The sequence below is a fragment of the Aethalodelphis obliquidens genome, unplaced genomic scaffold (assembly GCF_003676395.1).
Source record: "Aethalodelphis obliquidens isolate GAN/ISIS:26980383/991018 unplaced genomic scaffold, ASM367639v1 scaffold24, whole genome shotgun sequence".
Classification (NCBI taxonomy): domain Eukaryota; kingdom Metazoa; phylum Chordata; class Mammalia; order Artiodactyla; family Delphinidae; genus Aethalodelphis; species Aethalodelphis obliquidens.
The window spans coordinates 22,260,043-22,281,426 of record NW_020837968.1 but is presented as its reverse complement, the minus strand read 5'-3'; the positions used below and the strand labels follow the sequence as shown (position 1 = coordinate 22,281,426).

Genomic DNA, 21,384 nt, shown 5'->3' with positions numbered 1-21,384 from the left:
TACATAGGGAAATGTATCGTGTTCATAGGTGGGAAAAACTCAATATTGTTAAAATGTCAATTCTTGAGAAATGCAGCACAACTTCAATTAAAATCCTAGAGGGCTTTTATAGAAATTGAGAAGTTGATTCTAAAAGTCATATGGCAATCCAGGGTAGAACAAAAAACTTACCTAGAAGTAAATGCCACTAAAAAATGTGTGAGATCTTTGTTGGAATGCAGAATATTTTAAAATTTTTAGATCCTTCCTAAACTTATCTATAGATTTGATGCAATGTTCCTTTGTGGAAATCAGAAAATGATTCTAAAAGGTATATGATGGAGTAAAGGGCTGAGAGTTAGGAGGGGGTTGGGGCAAAGGAATTCTTCTACCATGTATCAAAATTTATTATAAAGCTATAGTAATTAAGACATTATAAAATATTTATAGCTGCCTTTTTTCATTTACTTCCACATCTCACCAACCTTTAGTGTGTCCAGTCATTATTATTTAAACTCTTTTAGCAGGTGTGAAGTGATATTTCATTTGGTTTTATTTATATATAATAATATAGCTGCACTAGCTTTCTTATGTTTCATGCTTATATGATGTAAGTTTTTCTATTATTTTACTATCAACCTGTCTGTGACTTTATATTTCTTGTAAACTGCATATAGGGTCTTGCTTTTTCTCCAGTGTGACAATATCTGCCTTCAAATTTTAATAGCTAGTTCACTTAAGTTTAATATAACTATTGCTAAGGTTGGGGTTAAGTCTGCCATCTTGGCATTTGTTTTCTATTAATGCCTCTTGTTCTTTGTTCCTTTGTTTCTTGTCTTCTTCTGGATGAATCATGTATTTTCAGTATTTCTATGTTGTCTCCTATATTGATTTCTTTTTAATTCAAAATTATTTTTTAGTAGTTGCACTTCACTTTACAATAATCATCTTTAATTTATCAGAATCTAAATTTAAAGAAAATTTACTTCACAACAGTGTAAAAACCTCATAACAATACAACTCCATTTATACCCCACCCATCCTTTGTACTCTGGTCTCATATTTATTTCTAAATATGCTATAAATCCCAAAATACCGTGTTAATATTTTTGCTTTAAAAAGTCAATTGTGATAAAGATATATAGATATAAACTGATAGCAAAATAAGTTTTTTATATATACCTTCCCGTGTGCACTTTATTTCTGTCTGTACATCCAGTGTTCCTCCTGGTTTCATTTCCCTTCAACCTGAAGAACGTCTTTAAAATTTCTTGTATTTCATGTTCTCTCAGCATTTGTCTGTATCAAAGTGTCTATTTTTTTCCTTCATTTTTGAAGGACATTTTCCACCGAATACAGAATTATAGGATGACAGGTGGTTTTTGTTGTTTTTCAATTGTTTTAAAAGCAATTTATAAAGACATCATTCTGTTATCTTATGGCTTTCATCATTTTTGGTAAGAAGTGAGTCATTATTCATGTCACTGTTCTCAAATATATAATGTGTCTTTTTACTTGTTGCTGCTTTAGAGTTTTCCTTTTATCTTTGGTTTTCAGCACTTTTATTATGTGCCTAAGTGTAATTTCCTTTGTATTTATCCTGTTTGAGGTTGAGTTGAACTTCTTGGATTTCTGGGATTATGTCTTTCATTAATTTTTGGTGTTCTTGGACATTATTTCTTCAAATACTTCTTCAGCACTATTCTCTTTTTCCTCTTCTTCTTGGATTCCAAAAACATATATATGAGACCAGTTAATATAGTCCCACAGATCTCAGATGACCAGTTAATTTTTTTTCAACTCTGCTTTTTTTCTTTGTATTTCAGTTTGATTACATGCTATTAACCTCTCTTCAAATTCACTGCTCTTTTCCTCTGCTTTTCTCAGTTTACTCTTAAATCCATCTAATAATTTCTTTATTCCTGGTATCATATTTTTAATTTCTAGCATTTCCATTCTGTCTTTTTATCATTTATGTATCTTAGCTGTAATTCCCCAACTCTGCATTCTTTTTGCTCATATTTCCACTAGATATTCAGTGTTTTATCATAGCTATTTTCTTTTTTGCCATGCCTGGTATCTTAGCACTGACAGGATTCCAGAGATCTCTTCATATTTCACAACTGAATCACCAGCTTTCCAAACCCTAGAAAAGCCATCTCTGCTCTAAAGTCTAGCTGCCAGCTTTTTTTTTTTTCTTAATCACTGAAGATTTCTCTTTCCTCTCTCATCAGTCCCTGGATTTTCTTGCCTTGGGAGATCTCTATCTCTCTCTCCTGATTCCCTGACCCCAATTTAGCATGGAGACTGCTTTATACTTTCAGTAAAGGCCACACATATCTCAGAGGGAGAGTTTTTCTCAGCTCTCTTATCCTACTCCCTGTCTATGGTAGCTGAGCATCCAGAATGCTGATGGATTTCTCTCAACTTTGCTACTTTGCTGCCTTGCTGCCTGCCCCCTCCCCATCTTCAAGAGGTTACTGCTTTATATTTGGGAGAGACCCTGACTGCATCAGAGGGATTACTCAGCTTTCCTGCTTTGCCCCAAGACCTTGGCTTACTATACCCAAGCACTAATTGAAGATCTATAGGAAAGAGTTTTGGGTGGGTGAAATCTCATTCCATGGCTGGGGCTAATTGGAATTCCCATCTATCGTGTTTATGACAAATTCCCCTTCCCATCCCTCTGCCAAGAATAGTGAGAATAGCTGTGTCTTTTCTATAAAGGGCTCATCATTTTGTTTCTAATCTATTTCCCTTTTGAGAATTGTTTCACACTCATTTTTAGCAACAGAAGTTCTAAGCTTTACATTGAATCTTCGTTTGGTAAAATGTCTTTTTACCCCAAATGGTCTCTTTTTTAAAATTATCAGTTCGATTTCTGTCTACATCCTGTTTGAGTATAGACTAAATATTTGTACATTAAATAAATGTACAAATTTATTTAGGGAGACAAGATGTGCACAAAAGACTCCTGTTGATTGTCATGGACAAAGAAGCTACACTTTAAGTAAAAATCTTTAAGAATTAGAAACAGTTGGGGAGGGGAGACAGGGGGAAAGGGAGACCTTGACTCCCTAAATGAAATTACTTCCACTGAATTTCAAACATAGTAGTCTGTGCATGGCCTTCCTCTCTAACAGTGTCCATAAAATGGTAGTATTGTTTTCTCTCAGGTTTTAAGTTCTCTCTTCTCTTTAGCCAAGGAAGTTTGAATTCCAAAAATAATGTTTGAAGTATCCTTATAATTTTTTTTCCTTGTTGGTTATTTATTTTAAATATAGCAGTGTGTACATGTCAATCCCAAACTCCCTAACTATCCCTCCCCTCTATGCTTCCCCCCTGGTAACCATAAGTTTTTTCTCTAAATCTGTGAGTCTGTTTCTGTTTTGTAAATAAGTTCATTTGTATCTTTTTTTTCAGATTCCGCATATAAGCAATATCATATGATATTTTCTCTTTCTCTGACTTACTTCACTCAGTATGACAATCTCTAGGTCCATTCATATTGCTGCCAATGGCATTATTTCATTCTTTTTAATGGCTGAGTAATATTCCATTGTGCATATGTACTACATCTTCTTTATCCATTCCTCTGTCTACGTAAGTGTCCTTATATCATTTTGTTTTGTTTTGTTTTTTGTTTTTTGTTTTTCTGGTACACGGGCCTCTCACTGTTGTGGCCTCTCCCATTGTGGAGCACAGGCTCCAGATGCGCAGGCTTAGCGGTCATGGCTCATGGGCCCAGCCGCTCTGCGGCATGTGGGATCTTCCTGGACCGGGGCACGAACCTGTGTCCCCTGCATCGGCAGGTGGACTCTCAACCACTGCACCACCAGGGAAGCCCGTGTCCTTATATCTTGACCTCAGTAAACATCAGGGTCAAAGGGGCACTTCTGGCCAGAGTGGATAAACACATAAGAAAAGAGAAGGTTTATGATCTTTGAGGATTTAAAAGGGAATTAAGAATAATTATTTCTACTGATAGAAAAAGTATATAAAATAATAAAATCACTGGAATAATTTATTTGTATGCTTGCGTGTAATATATTTTCATGTAATATATTTCTAGGTCTGAAGTATTAGTCAGAAATATAATAAAAATTAAATCTTAGTAGTTACTGTTTTATTTTTAAATGTAGCAAATTAGAAGATGGGAACTGCTAACACTGTCCATAAAATCAAAGATTGTCTAATTATTTTCAATTTTGTCACAGAATAAAGGAAGAAGAAGCAACATGGCAATCTGGACAGAAAATGAGGTTTATCTTGGATATGCTTTGCTTAAATTTGTTAAAATAATAACTACTGAAGAACTGAAAGAACTTCTAAATATGTCATCAGCTGCTACTCTGACTATACACAATGTTGAGTATACAGGACACCCTTTGGAACTTGCCTTGTTACTAAATTACTGCATTACATGTAACATCATCAAAACGATTTACCTAGTGATATACAATGAAGATACAAAACAGTGGGTATTCCAAGACTTTGCATTAGATGTCACTACTGACACTTTTTTAATTCCAAATTTTATATATTCAGCAATGCCAGAATTAATACTATGGGACAAACATAGGATCTACTATTATTATCATAATTTCACAGATACTGGAGTTTTACAAACACCTACGGAATTTGGAAATCTATCAAGATTATCACAAAACAGCACTATTCATGATGTTTTTATGGGTAAGGTATTCTCATTTTGCAAAAATTATTCTAGATTTCATAATAGATATCTTGCTTATGAAGATGTAATAATTTTAATGTATTAATATATGGTGCTTTTGATAAAGGTGCTGTTTTACCACTTTTAAAATTCTATTAATCTTTAAAATTCTATTAATGTTAAGTAGGATCTCACAAAGCAAAATGGCAAACTCAGATTCTTTTTTCAGAGGTTCATTTTGGTCAATCAGCAGATACCTATGCAACTTACATATGCATTTTCAAGGTATGTGTTGTTGTATTCATTTCCTAGGGCTCCCATAACAAAGTACCACAAAATGGTACAAACTTAAAGCAGCAGAAATTTATTGTCTCAGTCCTAAAGGCTAGAAGTGTTGGCAGGGCCATACTCCCTCTGAAAGCTAGGGAATCTTTCCTAGCTTCTAGTCACTTGCTGGCAAACCTTTTCATTCCTTGGCTTGCAGCTGCATAATTCCAATTGCTGCGTTTGTCATCACATAGAATTCTTGTGTCTTCACATGTCGTCTTGTTATAAGGACACCAGGGCCAACCCTATTCCAGTATGACCTCATCTTAAATAATTATATCTATAATGACCCTATTTCCAAATATGGTCACATTCTGAAGTAGTATTTGGAGTTAGAAGTTCGACATATCTTTTTTGAGGGGACACAATTCAATTAATCTATAACAGGTGTTGTAGAGTTAAATAGATCTGTTTTCAAGTCGATGAACATGTCATTTAACATTTCCAAGCCTCCGTTTTCTAATCTAGAATATAGGACTGTCATGTTGATTAGATAAGGGATTGTATATAAAATGCTTAGAATAATACTTGGCAAGTGGTAAACCTTCAATTAATAGTAGTTATTCTTCATGTTATTATTCCTGAGGCAGTGTACTAAACATTATAGGAAATGCAAAGAAATAGAAAGTTTAATCCTCAAGGAATCTTGTTAGGAGATAAATTAGCCATGAAATTTAAAGTAGATATCACTGTAATTTGTAATTAGTCTTTCTTGACCCCATATCATTCTTCAACTCTCAACCATCCAGTTTTGCTGCTCCCCTTTACAAAACTCCAAGGAAGTATTGCCTAGTTTTACTTTTTCCTCTTTCCTCTCATTCTCTCTTGAATCCACTCTAATCAAATTTTCTCAGAAACTGCCCTTATCAAGCTTTTCAATGACTTCCACTTTGCTAATCCAGTGGCCAATTTTCAGTCATCTTTCATGATCTGGCAGCAGCATTTGAAATAATTCAACATGGCCTTTTTCTTGAAACACTTTTTTTTCACTGAATTTTAGGGTATCACTTTTTTGTTCTTCCTCCTACTTCACTAGCTATTCCTCCTCAGCCTCTTTTCCATTCTCATCTTCTTAATTCCTAAATGGAGAAGTACCTCAGGGTTTGGTTTTCAGACATCTTCTGAACTCTATTTACATTCATTCTTTGCCCTCCAGCCATGATAATTAGCCTGAACTCCAAACTACTATTTCCTACTACCTTCTTGATACCTTCACTTGGATGACTAGTGGGCATCTCAGACTAACATATCCAAAAATGAATCCTTGTTTCCCTCACCCACACTTCAACCTGCTTCATCCCTAGCCCTCCCCTATTGAGTAAACAGCACTTCTTTTCTTCCAGCCACAAATCATGACCTCATCCTTGAATCCTCCCCTTTAACATCCCACAAACAAGCCATTATCAAATCCTGTTGGCTATATCTAAAAAATGTATCTAATATCTAACCTTTTTCCACCATTCCCACTCCAGTTCAATCCCCTATCCTCTCTAGCCTGTACATACAAGAGTTTTTTAAGTGGTCTCTCATTTTTTATCCTTGCATCCCCATCCCTAACCACAGTCCACCTAGCAGCCAGAGTGAGCCTTTGAAAATATATGCAAAATCATATTATTCCTCTGCTTAAAACACTCATTTGCTTCTTATATCACTCAGAATAAAATCTAAAACCTTTAGCATCACCTGAAAAACAATATGTGATCTGGCCCAGGACTCTGATGTCATCTCCTGTCCCTCGACCCTTTGTTCAGTGTTACTTAGCCATACTGGCCTCTTTGCTATTCCTTGGATATCTACTGTTTCCCTGGATATCTACTGCCAAGAATATTCCTCACTTTGATATCTACATAACTCTCGTACTTAATTCAGGTTTAAGTCCAAATGTCACCTTATCAGAGAGCTCTTCCCTGACCCTGACCTAACTCCCCTGCTCTGTACCTTACATTTCTTTATTTTGTTCACAGCACTTATCATCACCTAACAAATTATATGTGTACTTATTTGTTAGCTGAATCTTCCACCAAAAAAATGTTCTGCGTGACTTCATTGTATTTGCTGCTTTACCCACAATACCTAGAACAGTATATAATATGTACTTTTTGGAATAAATAATTGAAAAATATTCATTGAGCACCACTATTTGTGAGGCATTCTGCTAGGGGTTGGAGATATAGTGGTAATTTGAACACAATTCCCACCCTCCCAGAGTTTACAAAATTACATAGGATAAAGACAAGTTAACATGCAAATAAAGCAACATGTTTAATTCTATGATAGAGAAAATATAGGGTGCTATGGAAACACACAGATTGAGTACCTTACCCAAATTGGGAGACATGGAAGTAGGGAAGGCTGCCTTGAGGTAGGGAAGTGGTATCTAAACTGAGATCTGCTGAATAAGCCGGGGTTAGACAATGAAGACAATAGATGAGATTGGTGTGCCCAGTGACCCAGAGACAGAGATGACAGGATACTTCCCAGAACTTGAAAGATGATAAACGGCTGAAACAGAGTTCTGCAGAGAGAAAAGGGATGAGTCTCTTCTGGAGAAATAGAGTCCAGATTATTAAAGATTTCAAAAGTTGCATGAAGAAATTGGACCTTCTTCTAAGGCCTCTAGGGAGTTCTAAAGAGTTTTAAGCAAGAGAGAAGCAGGATATTTGTGGTTTTGTTTTTTGTTTTTTTGAGTTTTTTGGGGTTTTTTTGTGTGTGTGGTACGCGGGCCTCTCACTGTTGTGGTCTCTCCCATTGCGGAGCACAGGCTCCGGACGCACAGGCCCAGCGGCCATGGCTCATGGGCCCAGCTGCTCTGTGGCATGTGGGACCTTCCCGGACCGGGGCACGAACCCATGTCCCCTGCATCGGCAGGCAGACTCTCAACCAGTGCACCATCAGGGAAGCCCGGATATTTGTGTTTTTAAAAGACCATAGTGAAAAGAAGATAAGGTCAGAATGAAAAATTGGGGATAGATTTTAGAGGACCTTAAAGTTTGAATATTGTACTGAAAGCCATTCAGAAATGCTGAAATAAAATGTTTAAACAGTTTATAAGTATATGAGATATGAAGTTAAAGGTCCTCAGCCTTCACTATTTCCATTTCTCAGATAACCCACTATTAACAAGTTCCTGTGAATTTATCCAGACATTTTTAAAAGCAAATTCAAAATATAACAGGTGAAATCAGATAAGATGACAGAGTAGAAGGACCTGAGCTCACCTACTCTCACAAGCACACAAAAATTACAACTATTTACAGAATAACTATTGATGAAAAAGACCAGAACCTGCCAGAAAAGATCTACAACTAAAGATATAAAGGAGGAACCACAATGAGACAGGTAGGAGGGACAGAGTCACAGTATACTCAAGTCCCATGTCTCTGGGCAGCCCACAAACAGGAGAGTAATTATAATTGCAGAGGTTCTCCCCAAGGAGTGAGCAGTCTGAACGCCACATTGTGTTCCCCAGCACCAGATGATTACTCCCCAGAACATTTGGGTTTGAAGGCCAGTGGGGCTTACTTTCAGGAGTCCTGGAGAGCTGTGGGAAATAGAGACTCAGAGAATGTCACATGCTCCAGGACCCAGAGCAGAAGTTGTAATTTGAAAGGATCCTGGGTCAGACCTACCTGCTGATCTTGGAGAGTCTCCTGGAGAGGCAGGAGGAAAATGAAGCTCATGCTGGGGACACAGACACTGGCCACAGCCATTTTTGAAAGCTCTCATACCACATGGACCCTGGTGCTGGCAAGCATCATTTTGGAATTCTCCCTCTAGTTTATTAGCTTCAGGATCCCACCCTGCCCCTGCCCAACAGCCTGTAGCCACCACTACTGGGATACCTTGGGCCAAGCAACTAACTAGGTGGGGACACAGCCCTGCCCACCAGCAGACAGGCTGCCTTAAGACCCCCAGAGCCCACAGCCACTCCTGGACACAGCCCTGCCCATCAGAAGGCCCAGGACCTGGACCCACACACCAGAGCTCAAGCACTAAACCTGGAGCCCAGAAGGCCTTGTAGCCAGAGACCCCAGGATGCAGCTATACCACCAGTGAGCAGGCACCAGCCACCAGAAAGCCTGCTCTAGCCTTGGGACCAGCTTCACCCACCAGAGGGCAGATACTAGCCACAGGACAACCACAGCCCACAACCTGGGGACCCAGTGGACCAGCACCAACCTTGTGACCAGCTGGAACCTGAACCTACATTCTGGACCCAACATCCAGCTGTGTTAGGAACTGGACCCACCCATCAGCAATCTGAAATCAGCTCTGGGGCCCCTGGGCCCTGCAGCCAGACCTGAGGACCCAGTTCTGCCCAATAGTAAGCTGGCACTAGCCCCAAGACCTGGGTTCACCCACCAGTGGACAGGCATCAATCCCAGGATCTCCTGGACCCTAACCCCACCCACCAGTGAACAAGCACTAACAGTGGGGACCCTGGGGTTCTGCAGCCCACCACCTCATGATCCAGTTCCACCAACCAGTAGCTGGCAGCCTCCTTAAAAGGCAGAGCCTGGCAACCAACTGGACTGGGAGCCAACAAAGCCTACCAAGCCACCCACAGTAGTCAACCCACCACAACAGAAGGTCCTATGCAACCCACATAGGGAATGACTCTAGAGTATATAGCTCAGGTGATGAGAGGGGAGTGTGCTACTAGGATGCATAGGACGTCTCCTACAAAAGGCCACTTTTCCAAGGTCAGGAAACATAAACTACCAGATACAAAGAAATAAAAACATGTTAGGCAAAATGAAACAACAGAGGAACATGTTCCAAACAAAAGAACAAGATAAAACCCCAGAAAACTAAGTGAAGTGGAAATAGGAAATCTACCCAAGAAAGAGTTCAGGGTAATGATCATAAAGGTGATCAAAGAACTGGGGAGAAGAATGGATGCACAGAAAGAGAAGTTAGATATTTTTTAACAGAGTTGGAAAATATAAATAACAACCAGAGGTGAGGAATACAATAATGAAATGAAAAATACACTAGAAGGAACCAATATTAGATTAAATGATACAGAGGAATGAATCAGCAATCTGGAAGACAGAGTAGTGGAAATCACTGATGCTGAGCAGAAAAAAAGAAGGAAAAGAAATGAGGACAGTCTAAGAAACTTCTGGGAAAACATCAAGCATACTAACATTTGCATTTTGGGGTCCCAGAAGGAGAAGAGAGAAAGGGGCCAAAAACACATTTGAAGACATAATAGCTGAAAACTTCCCTAACCTGGGAAAGAAAACAGACATACAAGTCTAGGAAGTACAGAGAGTCCCAAGTATGGTCAACTCAAAGAGAACCACAAGACACATTGTAATTAAGATGCCAAAACATAAAAGTAGAGAATATTAAAAGCAATAAGGGATAAAAACATAAAAAACACAAACACATGGAGGCTAAACAATACATTCTTAAATAACCAAGAGATCACTGAAGAAATCAAAGAGGAAATCAAAAAATACCTAGAGACAAATGACAATGAAAACACCATGATCCAAAACCTACAGGATGCGGCAAAAGCGGTTCAAACAGGGAAGTTTATAGCTATACAAGCCTACCTCAAGAAATAAAAAAATTTTCAAATAAACTATCTGTCCTTACACCTAAAGGAACTAGAGAAAGAAGAACAAATAAAACCCAAAGTTAACAGAAGGAAAGAAATCATAAAGGTCAAAGCAGAAATAAATGAAATAAAAAGGAAGAAAACAATAGCCAAGATCAATAAAACTAAAAGCTGGTTCTTTGAGAAGATAAAATTGATAAACCATTAGCCAGACTCATCAAGGAAAAGAGGGAGAGGACTCAAATCAATAAAATTAGACATGAAAAAGGAGAAGTTACAACAGACACTGCAGAAATACAAAGCATCCTAAGAGACTACTACAAGCAACTCTATGCCAATAAAATTGACAACCTGGAAGAAATGGACAAATTCTTAGAAAGGTATAACCTTCCAAGACTGAACCAGGAAGAAAGAGAAAATATGAACAGACCAATCACAAGTAATGAAATTGAAACTGTGATTAAAAATCTTTGAACAAGAAAACTCCAGGACCAGATGTCTTCACAGGTGAATTCTATCAAACATTTAGAGAAGAGCTAACACCCATCCTTCTCAAACTCTTCCAAAAAATTGCAGAAGAAGGAACACTCCCAAACTCATTCTATGAGGCCACCATCACCCTGATACCAAAACCAGACAAGGATACTACAAAAAAAATTACAGACCAATATCACTGATGAATATAGATGCAAAAATCCTCAACAAAATACTAGCAAACAGAATCCAACAACACATTAAAAGGATCATACACCATGATCATGTGGGATTTATCCCAGGGATGCAAGCATTCTTCAATATACGAAAATCAATCAATGTGATACACCATATTAACAAATTGAAGAAGAAAAACCATATGATCATCTCAGTAGATGCAGAAAAAGCTTTTGATAAAATTCAACACCGATTTATGATAAAAAATCTCCAGAAAGTGGGCACAGAGGGAACCTGCCTCAGCATAATAAAGGCCATATATGACAAACTCACAGCAAACATCATTCTCAATGGTGAAAAACTGAAAGCATTTCCTCTAAGATCAGGAACAAGACAAGGATGTCCACTCTCACCACTATTATTCAACATAGTTTTGGAACTCCTAACCATGGCAATCAGAGAAGAAGAAGAAATAAAAGGAATACAAACTGGAAAAGAAGAAGTAAAACTGTCACTGTCTGCAGATGACATGATACTATACATGGAGAATCCTAAAGATGCCACCAGAAAACTACTAGAGCTAATCAATGAATTTGAAAAAGTTGCAGGATACAAAATTAATGCACAGAAATCTCTTGCGTTCCTCTCCAATAATAATGAAAAATGTGAAAGAGAAATTAAGGAAACACTCCCATTTACCATTGCAACAAAAAAATAAAATACCCAGGAATAAACCAACCTAGGGAGACAAAAGACCTGTATGCAGAAAACTATAAGACACTGATGAAAGAAATTAAAGATGATACCAAAAGGTGGAGAGATATACCATGTTCTTGGATTGGAAGAATCAATATTGTGAGAATGTGTATACACCCAAAGCAATCTACAGATTCAATGCAATCCCTATCAGATTACCAATAGCATTTTTTAAAGAACTAGAACAAAAATATTAAAATTTGTATGGAGACAGGAAAGATCCCAAATAGCCAAAGTGGTCTTGAGGGAAAAACACGGAGCTGGAGGAATCAGACTCTCTGAGTTAAGACTATATTACAAAACAACAGTAATAAAGACAGTACGGTACTGGCACAAAAACAGAACTATAGGTCAATGGAACAGGATAGAAAGCCCAGAGATAAACCCATGCACCTATGGTCAACTAATCTATGACAAAGGAGGCAAGGATATACAATGGAGAAAAGACAGTCTGTTCAGTAAGTGGTGCTGGGAAAACTGGACAGCTACATGTAAAAGAATGAAATTAGAACACTCCCTTACCATACACAAAAATAAACTCAAAATGGATTAGAGACCTAAATGTAAGACCGGACACTATAAAATTCTTAGAGGAAAACATAGGAAGAACATTGTTTGACATAAATCACAGCAAGATCTTTTTTGATCCACCTCCTAGAATAATGGAAATAAAAATAAACAAATGGGACCTAATGAAACTTAAAAGGTTCTGCACAGCAAAGGAAACCATAAACAAAATGAAAAGACAACCCCACAGAATGGGAGAAAATATTTGAAGACAAAGCGACTGACAAGGAATTAATCTCCAAAATATACAAAGAGTGCATGCAGCTAAATATTAAAAAAAAAACCATCATAAAATGGGCAGAAGATCTAAATAGACATTTCTCCAAAGAAGACATATATATGGTGAAAAAGCACATGAAAAATGCTCAAATTGCTAATTACTAGAGAAATGCAAATCAAAACTACAATGAGGTATCACCACACACAGTCAGAATGGCCACCATCAAAAAGTCTACAAACAATAAAATCTGGGGAGGGTGTGGAGAACAGGGAACCTTCCTACACTGCTTGTGGGAATGTAAATTGGTACAACCACTATGGAGAACAGTATGGAGGTTCCTTAAAAAACTAAAAATAGAATTATCATATGATCCAGCAATCCCACTCTTGGGCATATATCCAGAAAAAACCATAATTTGAGAAAGATAAATGCACCCCAATATTCATTGCAGCACTATTTACAATAGCCAAGTCATTAAAGCAACATATGTGTCCATCGACAGAGGAATGGACAAAGAAGATGTGGTACATACATATAATGGAATATTACTCAGCCATAAAAAATGAAATAATTCCATTTGCAGCAACATGTGTGAACCTAGAGATTATCATACTAAGTGAAGTAAGTCAGAGGAAAGACAAATATCATATGATGTCACTTTTATATGGAATCTTAAAAAGTGATACAAATGAACTTATTTACAAAACAGAAACAGACTCACAGACTTTGAAAACAAACTTATGGTTACAAAAGGGAAAAGGTAATGGGAGGGATTAAATTAAGAGTTTAGGATTAACATATACACACTACTATATATAAAATAAATAGTCAATAAGGACCTTCTGTATAGCACATGGAACTCTACTCAATATTCTATAATAACCTATATGGGAAAAGAATCTGAAAAAGAATGGAAGTATGTATATGTATAAATAAATCACTTTGCTGCACACCTGAAACTAACACAATATTGTATATCAACTATACTCCAATATAAAATAAAAATTAAATTAAAGAAACCCCTGTGGAGAATATGCATATATATACATATGTATATATGTACTTGTACGCTTGTACAAGTATTCCTGTAACATAGATTATTAGATATAGAATTCTTGAATCAGAGTTCTGAATATTTAAAAAGTTGATAAATCCTTAAAATTTTCAGTCTAAACTCACCCAAACGTATTTTAAAAATGTATATTTTTATAAAATCTATTTACTATTTACCCATAGTGTGGAAGAAAAATGTGTAATTCTCATTTTATTGCACATTTTATAATTAGATGTTTTATCTAGTTTTGTATGTTCATTGGTCATATTTTCTCTGGATTGTCAATTCATACTGTTTAGATATTTTGCACTGGATTGCTTATTTTCTTATTGATATGTTTTTTACTTATAATGTATATTATCCATTTGTCTTTGACGCATATTGCAAATATTTTCTGTGGTGTGTAATTTCTCAGTGTCTTTTTGCAGGCACTTTGACATTTACAATTTCAGTTTTTAAGTAGTCAAATTTGTTAGTATTTTTATTTGTGAATTCTTCTGTAATGTCATAATATGAAAGGTCTTTCCAATTATAAAGATATTATCACATATTTTCTTTTTATAATTTAGCATTATAATTTTTATGTTTAAATATTTATTTCATCTAGAATTATATTTGGTATAAGGAATCTAATTTTATTTTTTATTTCTATTTTTCCTGTGAAACCTGGTGTTGCCTTCAAATCAGTCTTCTGTTAAACACCACTTACCCTACAGATTTGAAATGCCAATTTTATTATGCATTTATGCCTCATGTTAACTGGGTTCAGTTTCTAGGCTATCCCCTTCCCTCATCTATCTCCACAAGATCTATATTGTTTTGGTTACTGTAGCTTTAATCGCCAACACACTATATAATTTACTTATCTTATGTTTATTGGCGGTCTTCCCTAAAGGAATAGAAGCTACAAAAGAAAATGATCTTTCAGTTTTTCTACTAATATGTCCCTCCCAAGTATTTAGAACAGTATGTAGCTATAGTGGGCATTCAATAAATATTGATATTTATTGAATAGATGTTTGCATATTTGCAATATCAGGTCTTCTCAACCAGGAATGTTATATCTATTCATTAATTTTATTTTCTCTAATTGGTCTACTAAAGTCTTTCATCTCTTCTTCAGTCAATTTTAGAAGTTTGTTTATTCCTAGGAAAGCATTCATTTTTTCTAGATTTTCTAATTTATTGGCAAAGTCTTCCCATTTTAATGTTTAAATTTCTTATGTATCTGTAATCATATTCTCTTGCTTATTTGTAATATTGTTTACGTCCCACTCCTTGCTAGTTTGGCTTGCAAGATATCATTTTTTTTTTAATTTTTTGTTTTCCTTTCCTTTGAAAAAAACTCTTTATCAAATCTACTTTCTTTTTTATTTAATTCCTTAATTTCTGCTTTTGTCATTAATGATTCCTCACTTCTGCTTTTTGTTTGTAATGTTGGTATTCTGTTGCCTGCTTCTTGAGTTAAACAACTAGTTCATTTATTTTCAGTTTTTGTTGTTTTCTAAGCATTTAAAACTATGAAAAACATAATGCTATGAATTTTTCTCTGCATAGCTTTAGCTACGTCCCACAGGCTTTTATATATAGTGTTCTTATTCTCATTATTTAAAAAAATAATTCCTAATTTTCGTCTTAACTTTGTATTTAATCCAAAATTCATTTAATAATGTTTTTAATGAGCAGTGTGATAAGAAAATGGTAGTATGTTGACACTGTTATTAAAGTATTCTGATCCTAAAAAAAAATGGTATTTCTGATTTAAGAGCTTGATTAGAATATAATTTATGGCAAGTTGTGAAAATGTCACTTAATTATTCATATTCCAAATGTAAGATGCAAACTCACAAAGAGCTCTGAACCTCCCTAACTCTTTGAATTCACCTTCCTCCTTTCAGCCAGTCCTTTCTAAGTGCTGTTTTTGAAAATTAAAGAAAGTATACTCCTAGGGGCTGTACACAAAGTATCTGTCGTATCTGGAAAGGAAGTTATGAAACCAACTGGTCCAACTGTTCATTTTATACATATGGTTATAGAACCAAAGAGGTTAAGAGACTTATTGTCTATGAACCTCTGCGACTTAGGCATAATACTCTATTAAGGGGTATTTTGTATAAAGTGAACCTGAAGAGGTGCTGTCTCCCTCCCACCACCATTTCTTCATCCCAATTGCATTAGCCTACTATGGCTGCCATAGGAAAATACCACAGATTAAGTGGCTTAAGCAATAGAAATTTATTTTCTCACAATTCTGGAGTCTAGAAGTCCAAGATCAAGGTGTCATCAAGGTTGGTTTCTGACGAAGACTCTCTTGCTGGCTTGAATACAGTGGCCACCTTCTCATTTTGTCCTCACATAGCCTTTCCTCTTTGTACATGCAGAGAGAGAAAGAGCTCTCTGGTGTATCTTCCTCCCCTGATAAAGACATCTGTCATATTGGATTAGGGCCCCATCCTTCTGACCTCATTTAACCTTAATTACCTCCTTAAAGACGCTACCTTCAAATACAGTAACAATGAGAGTTAGGGCTTCAACATATGCATTTTAAGGGAACATAATTCAGTCCATAATACAATGCTTCCTAATAATACCATTCCTGTCATTCTCATCCTCATTATTATTTAATGCACTAATTCCAGCTCTTTCTTCTATGTTAATAATGTGATTATAAAAGTGATAGAGTGGGGCTTCCCTGGTGGTGCAGTGGTTGAGATTCCGCCTGCTGATGCAGGGGACACGGGTTCGTGCCCCAGTCCAGGAAGATCCCACATGCCACAGAGCGGCTGGGCTCATGAGCCATGGCCGCTGAGCCTGCGCGTCCGGAGCCTGTGCTCCGCAGCGGGAGAGGCCACAACAGTGAGAGGCTTGTGTACCGCAAAAAAAAAAAAAAAAAAAAAAAAAAAAAATGTGATAGAGTGAATGTGAGGAAAAAGGTATGCAGAAAAACAAAAACAAAAAAAAACCACTCTGCTACGAAGTGGGAGAGAAGCTCTCAACCATCTTGTAATGTTATGGGTTTGTGCCTGAATTTTCTCAAAGTATATAAATAATCACTATGAAAGAAATTATTTTGGTTAATAGTGCACTTAAATAAAAGAGCATGAATTTATGTCAACATAGAATAACACAAACTTTTCTCTCTTTTTTCCAGATTATTATGGAAATATTGTGGTAAAAATGGAAAATAATGTAATGTTTTATTTCAAGATTAATGTTAAAGATGCAGTAAAGCTGCATTTATGGACAAATAGCACAATAAAATCATTAATTTCCTTGAATACATCTGGTAAAATGTATCTCATACATGTTTTTGAAAATGGCACAATACATCCACAGGAATATCCCTTAAAACTGGAAGCACAAAGTATAGCTTTCAAAACAAAAGAAAAATGCCCCTACATGGCATTTCATAATGATATTTTTCGTGTTTCTTATCTTTTGGACAAGGGACAAAACCTGTCATTTTGGGCTCAAATAGTCTATCCAGAAAATATTGGGCTGTATATTATTGTGGAATCATATGGCCCAAAAATATTGGAAGAGAAAAATCAGGTTCACTATGAAATTGCCTCAGGATACTGCACTAAAACCATGGTAAGTTAATATTTTAAAATTCTTTCATTCGATTTTAATAAATGTAAAATTATAATATTAACATTTAAAAGAATGGATTTCCCTCCAAATTTAGCTTTGAAAATGTTGAGAAATATGTAAATTTTTAATGAATAATGATATGGTAAGTCATTAATTCCTGAGCAACAATTTTTACTTTCAATATCCAGGGCCTCTTTGCCACTTAAAAACACATTCCTGTAGAATTCTTTGTCAATTGTATTGTTCACTTCCTTTTTTTATATAGTGCATGACTGCTCTGTAGAGTTCTATCTGCTATCTATTGCACTATAACACCATCCCTAAACCTAATGCCTTCAAACAACAAGTTCCGTGGATCAACAATTTGGGTTACGAGTAGATGGGCTGTTCTGCTGGTTTCATCTGGGTTTATTCATGAGGCTGTTGTCATCTGGTGGCTTGCCTGGGACAGGATAATGTAAGATGGCTTCATTCACATGTCAAATGTTTGGTGCAAGTACTGGCTTGTTAGTATAAGGGGCCTCAGCTGGAGCACTTGTCTCTGCTCCATGTGTCCTATATCCTCCAGGCTAGACCTGGCTTCTTCACATGGCAATCTCAGGGAAGCATTCCAAGATGGTGAAGGCAGAAGCCACAAGGCCTAGGTTTGGCTACATTCTATTTGTGAAAGCAATTCACAAGGCCAGCCCAGATTAATATGATAGGGAAATAGACTGCACTTCTTAAGAGAACAGCAAACTTACACTGTAAAGGGACCTACATACAGGAATGGGAGGAATTACTGCAGCCATCTTTGTAAACAATCTACCACAATAGACATAAATATACTGTGTATATTATTTTGTATACTACCTTCCTAGGTAATATTATAGCATAAGCATTTTTACATGTTGCTGTAATTTCTTCCCAAATATTGTATATTCTATTCCCCACTCTCCTTTTCTAGGCTCAGCTTTCTTAAGCATAAACAATAGTGGGCCTCTTAATTGATACAGTGGAATGGAAGTGTTCACTTAATTCCAAAATAAGTTAAAGTGAAGAGTCATTTAAAAAAGGAAAGTGCTATATGTGAAACATTCTACTTTAACTTAAATAGATGAAGGTACATTCATTAGTCAATCTTTTAATATAGGACCACAGACTTTGCTTTGAAATTAGTCCACTGATTGGAATTCCTCATCTCCTTTCTTGCATAGTCTTATTCATAAGACATCATCTCTTAGTTCGCATTTCAGTTTCTTTAAAATAGCCAGGGGTGGGGGGGGGGACTTAAAGACAGTGGCAAAACAACCAAAGTTCTAGATTTTTATAATTTTTTCCCCAGCCTTTTAGTGTTATCTTGCTCATACCTAGCTCAGTAATTTCTTCTGTGACTTGCTTTATCAAAACTTTCCAAAGCGGTTCCAAACTTAGTTTTCAGGGAAAGAGTGACTCTATTTTTACACTGGTATTTAACCAGTCCATAATATTTAGTTTAATTCCACAATTACAATAATAATGCAATCTGGCATAAACAGGTTTTGAAACAAATAAAGCTGCTTTAGATTTATATACAATTACATGGATAGACCTTAAAACATAGTCTTGAATGAAAAATAGTGTTGAATAAGAAACTGAGACCTATCAAATGTTACTACGTAACATTTATTAAAATTACAAACAACTACACACAAATCACAAGCAAAAAAGAGTATTGTTCATTTTATAAGAATACAAAGATAGCCAAGGACATATATCAAACAAGTAAAGCATCATACTTGCTTGATATATGTTCTGGGTGCCTATTATGAGGGAAGGGAATGGGGGGAGAAGATACAGGGGAAAAGTAAAATACAATAAACAAGACTGGATTGAGCATGTTTCAAGAAACAAGGAGTATATTTAACTCACTTTTCTGAAGCTGAGGTACTCCCTCCTTCCAGAACAAAAACAAAGATTTACACTTTTCTTCAGCACAGCGCAACTTTCTTTGATTATCTAGCTCCAATATCTGCATACACTCTCATAGGTTTTCTTTCCAAGAATTGCATGTATAATGTATATTTGTCCACTTGCAATTCAACCCTTCACAATACTAGTTACCAATCAAAATATACAAAGGACTATGAAACATTAAAATTTTCATGTTTTAGCATATTTTTTATTTCTGTTAATATATTCTTCAGCTCTGTTTGGTTCTTGTTTATATTTTCTAACTCTTTATTAAACTTCTCACTTTGTTCATCCATTCTTCTCCTGAGTTCACTGAGCATCTTTGTGATCATTACCTTGAATGTTTATTGGGTAGATTGCTTACCTCCATTTCACTTAGTTTTTCTTCTTGGGTTTTAGCCTGTTCCTTCATTTGAAACATATTCCTTAGTCACATCATTTTGCCTAATTCTCTGTGTTTATATGTATGTGTTAAGTACATTTGTTACATTTCCCAATCTTGGAGAAGTGGCCTTATGTAGGAAATGTCCTATGGGGACCAGCAGTACACTCCCCGCTGGTCACCCGAGCTGTATGATCTAGGGTTGCCACTGTGTGGGCTGAGTGGGCCCTTTTGTTGTGGTGGGGCTGCCTGTGAGTATACTGGTAGGTGGGGGCTGGCCCCCACCTGGTTGGCTGCCAGGTCCTTCTTCTCACTGAGGCTGCTTGTGGACAGGGCCAGGTCCTGACATATTTGGCTGTACTGTCCAGGGAGTCCCAAGGCTGATGCCATCCTGCTGGTAGTGGGGCTGGGTCCCATGATGGCTGGCTGGGAGGGGGTGGCTGTGGATGGTGCCATCCACTGGTGGCTGGTAAGCCCCCAGAATAGGCTAGAGGGAGAATTCCAGAAGAGCGCTTGCCAGCACCAATGTCCTTGTGGTAGAACCAGCTCCCCAAAATGGCTGCCACCAGAGTCTATGTTCCCAGAGGGAGTCCCAGTTGCCTCCTGCCCCTCCAGGAGTCTCTTCAAGTTCAGCAAATGGGTCTGACCCTAGTTCCTTTTAAATTACTGCCTCTGTGCTAGGACTAGGAATGTGTGAGATTTTGTGCATGCCCTTTAAGAGCAGAGTCACAATCTTTGCTGGCCTTCAAAGCCAGCCGTTCTGGGAACTCTTCTTCCTGGTGCAGAACACTCAGCTGGGGACCCCAATGTAGGGACACACCCCCTCCTTGGGGAGAACCTCTGCAATAGTGATTATCTTCCATTTTTTGGTTGCTGATTCAGGGATGTAGGTCTTGACTATACTGAATCTCCATTCTTCTTACCCCTCCCATTGTGGTTCCTTCTTTGGTTGTGGAAAATCTTTTCTGCCAGTTTTCAGGTCATTATCATCAATAGTTGCACTGTAAATAGTTGTAATTTTTGTGTGCCTATGAAAGGAGGTGAGCTTAGGGTCTTTCTACTCCACCATCTTGTGCACTCTCCCAAATTTGCATTTTTAAATAAACTATTGGCTCTATCATTTACTAACTGATGACAATGAGCAAGTTTTTGAGTCTTTGATGTTGTTGCTGCTGCTGCTGCTGATGATGATAGTATTTACTTTACTTATGAGGATTAAATGAGTTAATATATGTAAAGGGCTTAGAAGAGCACCTGGCACATAATAAGCACTATATATATATGTGTTACTACTACAACTATCACCACTTGTGCTGTTTCTACTACTACTACCACCACCACAATATTTCATCAATTCTAAGGCACAGTTTTCTAGGTTTTTTTTAACATTTAACATCTTTGAAATTGGGATGAGTCTTACATATGATAGCATCTTAGATTTGATGAACTATAGTGGTATTAGAATGTTATAATTTTTGGCCACTATGGTGCTAAGCTTCATAAGTAATCATTAATTTTTGAAGAAAAAACTGAGTATAACACCCATACACAAAAGTAGATAACTAATTTTTTAAAGTTTTTAATGCTATTAGCTGGTTTCACAATGATATTTATACCAAAAGTTAGTTTTGAAATTTTGAAAATTATTTCTGAATCTTTTTTTTTCTGAATATCTTAA

General features: G+C 36.6%; 1 protein-coding gene across 1 annotated transcript in view; it reads left to right on the top strand.

The window, feature by feature from the left end:
- CATSPERE (catsper channel auxiliary subunit epsilon) overlaps positions 1-21,384 on the top strand; it is a 243,606-nt gene that overhangs the window by 133,552 nt on the left and 88,670 nt on the right. The window contains exons 10-11 of the mRNA XM_027122413.1: positions 4,197-4,674; positions 16,950-17,392. Coding sequence (XP_026978214.1) covers positions 4,197-4,674; positions 16,950-17,392 — 921 coding nt within the window. The remainder of the gene's footprint in view (positions 1-4,196; positions 4,675-16,949; positions 17,393-21,384) is intronic.